Source organism: Halyomorpha halys, unplaced genomic scaffold, assembly GCF_000696795.3.
Source record: "Halyomorpha halys isolate HHAL.00 unplaced genomic scaffold, Hhal_1.1 Scaffold74.1, whole genome shotgun sequence".
NCBI lineage: Eukaryota > Metazoa > Arthropoda > Insecta > Hemiptera > Pentatomidae > Halyomorpha > Halyomorpha halys.
The window spans coordinates 136,949-143,005 of NW_027104736.1; the positions used below are offsets into that span (position 1 = coordinate 136,949).

A 6,057-nucleotide genomic window follows, 5' to 3' on the forward strand; every position below is an offset into this window, starting at 1 on the left:
CAAGTGCGAACTCAGGGAACAGTAATTAATGGTTTCACTTTCAAACTTGGTTCCTCCTAATAGTTCCATGTGGTTAATTCCATCCCTAAACTGTTACTGATTACAGAAATATATACTTCAGTCAACAACAATCACACTAATAAACTTTAAATGAAAATTCAAAGACAACCTTTTTAATTCATCATAAACATCTTTTACGTTATTTAAATGAGTTTTTAATATCATTGGTTTCCTGTAGTGAAGGAAAATAAGGAAAAAATAGGTGGTTGACAGACTCAGTTCCCACAAAGACTGGGTTTGAACTTTTTTTTCCCTGTTCTTATCTGTTGGTACACAAATAGTCAGGATGGATTAAATCAAACAAAAGGCATTTTCATATTTTTGCCATATACCACCCCAGGTACCATATTTTATTCTCTTGAATGTTAGTTTTCAAAAATAAAAAAAACTTGTGAAGCATCAATTTACAGAAAATTTCATGTTCAAAAAGATTATTATTGGCCAAAAAAGAGGCTAAAATATTCACTCATTTTTCACTTAGTGCTCAATATCTTTAAAGCTATCTACCATATGATAAAAATTAATAAAACATTTTTTAAAGTACTATAAATTTACTCAAATTTTAATCCTCATGGAGCTCACATTTCTATACATAGTTTCAAAAATAGTTTTTCAAAACACAAAGTTTTTTTTAATAAACGAGGAGGAATAAACATTTTGCCAAATATTATGGAAACTGTTATGAAAGAATATAATAACTTTATGGTAAATTTATGTAGTTCCAATTTGAATGGCTAATAGACGTCAGTATATCTGATAGCCACTGAGATATTTGCCAAAATAAAAACGGAAAAAGTTTTTTTACTGTTATTGTAAAATACATTTTCCTGAATACGACTGTATTCAGATTTAGATTGTATTCTTAGACAACAGAATGTCGAGCATGAAATATTGGTAATTGCCACATGTACCCAATAGAAATTGTGAGGAAGCTATACTGTCATACCTACTTGTCACAATTTTTTTTATCCTTGTCGTATTGATTCTGAAACAATGTTTTATTGTGTTTTTCAATTTTTTGACAATGGCTCGTTTTCCATTTTTCTTGAATTTCAATCGCTCTGACTTTTCCAAAATAAAAAAATCCCAAATTTTTTTCGGTCGCTTGACTCATTAATTAAATTCAATAATGAGCTAATATTTGACTGTGGATTTATATAATGAAGAATTACTAATTAATCCAAGTTAGATTTACGATCTCGTCCAAGCAAACCTGATGAAGGTTTGAAATTATGGCTGAAACGTTGGCATTAATAAATAAGATTTTTACTTATTTGTGTTCTTCACTGAACGCACCCCCAACCATCTTATCCTCATTATAGCTAAATTCAATAGTGGTAAATTTATTAAGCCCACTATTCTTAATAAATATAGTTAACAACTCTATTAAAATGATAAAACAAAGCAAATTAAAGAACTGTAATCCTTCTCCTTGTCCAAGTGAACAACTTGAAACTTATAGTTTAATTAACTCATTTATTCATTACTCATTATGTAAATAAAGTAAAGAACAAATTACTTCATAAAAGTAGTTTGAAGTACCTAAAATTAATTTTGTCTACCTGTTTTTCTGATCTAAGATGGAATTAATAAAACATTCTTAAGCAGTTAGGGATGAATAAAAACAAAACAGTAAGTTACTAACAAAGATATATTTACAAAAAAAAAAAAGTATAACTTAACAATAAAGCTTAAGTCTGAAATTTGAAACACTTCTTTTACGAGATGAAATTTCATTTTAACAATCTATAATTTTATTAATTTAATAAAAGTGATTTGATAGTTAATTCTGTACTAAACATAAATATCAGAAATTTTAAAAAATATCTTTCAATTATAAATATATACTATGATATAGTAAAATACTTCAGAAAGTACAAACTGTCTTGTGCCATTAAAAATTTACACAACAATGTCCATTATGTACAAATTGCGTAAGTTATACATATGTATTTACAATATATACAAATGGTATTCAATAACCAATTTTTAAAAACTATATCCCATCAATAAAGAATTTTTCTTCCCTCGCAGTAACTCTACTGTCATCAAATAGGAACTCATCCTCATCCTTTTCTAAGTCTTTGAAAAATATTGATAATTTTTCAGCTTTAGAAAGTCTATCTTCATTATTGGATTTTTCTGGGGATGTCTTATGTTTGGATTTAGGAGACATCTTAGATTGAACGGAATCTTCTTCCTCAGAACTTAATGAAACACTTTCAGCAAGACCTTCATCAGATTCGTCCACTTCCATTTTTTCTGTCTCTTGGTTGCTACAATAAATAAAATAAATTTATAAAATATTTTTCTCAATTAATTTTATTATCAAACCATATATATAATTTTTTTTTAAAATGCTAAGTGATGTTCTTCAATTTCCACAGTAACAACCAAAAAGCTTCATTTAAATTAAACAATAAATATCATGTAATTTTTTTGAAAAGCAAACTATAATGTTGTTTTTTTTCAAAAATCGGGATAAGAAGTAAGGAAAGTAAGTATAAAAAGTTGGGCGTTGATGACCACAGGGTTTTACGCCCTAAAGCCCAGGCCAACAACAACAATCAGGATAAGAAATGAGTAGAATTAATGAATGATAAAAATTCTAATAAGTATTCATATTTATTATTATGCCATTAGAAAATAATATTCATTAACTCCGTATATCAAATCATACTTTTTCATACAGATTAAACTCTGTTTTTGAATAATTACAAGAAAGGGAATTCTTATTTTTTTCATTTAAAAAAATTGTAATCAAAATCAACTGGAAAACTCTTTGGTGTATAATGACATTACTTTTAAATTGATAGTAAAAAAACTACAATAAATGTATGGTTTAGATTTAAAGCAGTCAAAAATTTTTTAAAGCCTTAAAAAAAAATGTTTTGGAAGAGTGTTTAAATAAATATTTTATAAAATAATTAATATTACAGCTTAAATATAAAAATTTAAATATAAAGTATTTATAAATAAATATATCAATAAAAAATAATATTTACTTGGTAACAATCAGAGACTGAAGAAAACTGCTGCACATAAGACTCATGGCAGGTACAGTATGGGCTGGATACTTCAAAAACTATAAAAAGAAAAAAAAAATTAATTTGAAGCAATAAACATTCGATGAAAATATAACACATTAAAAATTAAGTCCTACCATAACTCATATTTTATTTAAGCCAACCCAAAAATAAAATTCCAAATAACAACTACAATATACAAAACTAAAAAGAATAAATAAGGATTGTCCATTTTGAGGTAAATATAATAGAATTTTTATCAAGTAAAATAATTTAGCAAGGTCAGAGCCATTTGAAGTGGAAAGCAGTCTAAGACAAAAGGTCCCAATAGCTCCTCTCCTGTATTATTATTATTATATGGGACCATGGAAGTCTAAGTCCTCATGCAATACATTAGGTAATACATCGTGCATTTCTTGATGTGTTTTGTTTGTAGGGCAGGTTCATCACTCCCAACCCTACTTTTTGTGAGTGCCACCGATTGGCTAATGGGCATCACAAATGCCTGGGAAGATGTTATGAGTGAGTTTTGTATTATTTTATGCTTAAAAAAAAAAAGCCTCTCCTGTATAACATCACTTTATAAGTAATCGTTAAAAGAGTAGAACTAAATCAGGAAGGAAAAATTTATGCAAAGATGATCCAAGTTCTAATTTATGCAGATAATGCCATTGGGATGTCTCTGCGGAGCATAAGGATAGCCTATGAAGATTTGGCTTTATATTAATGAGAATAAGACTAAGATTATGGTAATAGGTAAATTCAGTGAACCCAGAGGGTGAGTCACAAAGAAATAGGGACTTACATTTTGGAAACATCCATTATTAATAATACCCTCAACAATATGAAGAGGTGAGAAGGAAAATTTAAGCAAGAAATAAATCCTAAATCTCAATCTCAAGGATCATTAAAAGCAAATTAGTAGGTTGTGCCACCAATTTTATGTGGTACAAGATAATAATCAGACACATAGTAACATATGATGGAGAAATGACTATCAACTATAAAAACATCAACATACTAGACAGATTTGGAAGAATAATTTTGAGGAGAATTCTGGGACCAGTATAGGAGAATGGTCTTGGGCAACAAAGGAAAAACAGCCAACTGCTTTGGCTCTACTATAATGGTATGGAAACAAGTTATAAGAAATAAATAAATATTAAACTATTTTTCTACTTATATATAAAAGTTTTGATACATAAAAATTACAATACTTCACCATTGTCATATGTGACCATTTATATGTATATGTACTTATTTAAAACAACACAAATGTCTATAATCAAAGGAATATTTTTTAGGGTGAAAGAAAAAAAAATTCTTCCACCACTCCAATTCACTTGTTCCATGACTTTTTCCCTCATGGTACAAGGTCAGCTTAAAAGGAGGTATTTAAAGACAATGGTCCCGATACTTTTTTTTTTTAAAATATTTAATATAAATATATCACAACCTATAACATACACATGTGGCAATCTCATGTATAACTACGAATATAAAGATGTTCTTGGTTGTGCTAAGTTACTTTAAATTTTTAAGTATTTTTTATTGTAGGTATTTTTATTTATAGGTAAATTTATTTTATACTGTAACTGAAATTTTTTTTATTAAAATACAGAAATTTCATTTACTAAAGATTCTTTTAAATAAAATTCAGAACTCATACATTTTTTTGGATGAAAGGAAATTTTCAAAAAAATGAAAGTTCAAAACACAGAACCTCAACTACACATATATATGTAAATTTTAGTTTTCACAAGGAAAAATATTTTCAATATGGTATGAATTCTAGCCTAATATAGAACCTAAATAGAACAACAGAGAAAACAAAACACCAAACTTGATGGCAGAAAGAAAAGGAATTCAATTAAATCAAAACAGTATTATCATGAAAGTACTAGCACAGAAGCAAAGTTAAAAAAAGACACTGTTCCATTTTGAGAAGATAGTTACACATCATTAGATGACACAACACGTGTGCGTTGAATGTGGAGTAAAGGATGTTAGGCGTTAAGTAAATAGGACTATCACTTCTCCGCTAGGAGCCCAGGGAACAGTTTAAATTGGATTTCACAATTGTGTCAGTAACACAAGCACTTGACTCTCAACAAGCTTAATTATCAGACCAAATACTAAATAGCAGGAATTTGAGCAATATAAGCATTAGAATTTTTGAATGTTATTACCTAAAACATTCAAAATTACAACAAAAAAAAATTAAATAACATAAACAACTATTCAAAAGATAATGAATGTACATCATATTTTATAAATATAAAAACAAAATGTTTGTTTATCTAATTTTTAAAAACGTTTTAGATTAATAACATTAACTTTCATTTTTTGAAAATTTCCTTTCATCCAAAAAAAATTTTTCTAAATGACTGAACATTGGATGATCATACCCCTTTCAAATAAACTGTGATGTGTTCAGTACATTTCAGGTCTACAAACCAAAGAACTTCTTAACTACTTAATATTTTTCTGTTTGTGTTATAAGTCCCCTAAAGATATCAAAAGAAAATTAACAATAAGTCAGTTAGCTTTTGGAGTCTCTTTTTGTAAATGTGATGAAGATAAAATTGGCTTTGTCTTTGCTAATACTAGATCAAATTAAATGGTTTGTTTTGTTTTGAAGAGAATGAAATTATCTTTTAAATGAGGAGCAGCAATGTTCTAAAAGATTTATATTTATTACTTTATATATAGTAATGATTAATGAAAAAAAGTATGTACAGTATATAATCAAACAAAAGATACATCTCGAACATACATACAAAATAAAAAAAAAAGAGCTAAGAAGGTGTTACGTATAATTATATTTATATATTTATTACTGCATTTATCAATTATTTTTATCTGTTATATTATATATTATGTTATTTTATTTATTTATTTTTCATACAGATAGTTTGATTATGTTCATCTTGTCTATTCTTTTGTTTGTATATATTTTAAGAGTTTTTTT

General features: G+C 27.2%; 1 protein-coding gene across 1 annotated transcript in view; it reads right to left on the minus strand.

The window, feature by feature from the left end:
* Positions 1 to 1,766: 1,766 nt before the first annotated feature.
* Positions 1,767 to 6,057, minus strand: part of l(2)05287 (WD repeat-containing protein l(2)05287) — a 42,176-nt gene continuing 37,885 nt past the window's right edge. The window contains exons 14-15 of the mRNA XM_014439074.3: positions 3,066 to 3,145; positions 1,767 to 2,336 (exon numbers count right to left, since the gene is read on the minus strand). Coding sequence (XP_014294560.1) covers positions 2,057 to 2,336; positions 3,066 to 3,145 — 360 coding nt within the window. The 3' untranslated portion in view covers positions 1,767 to 2,056. The remainder of the gene's footprint in view (positions 2,337 to 3,065; positions 3,146 to 6,057) is intronic.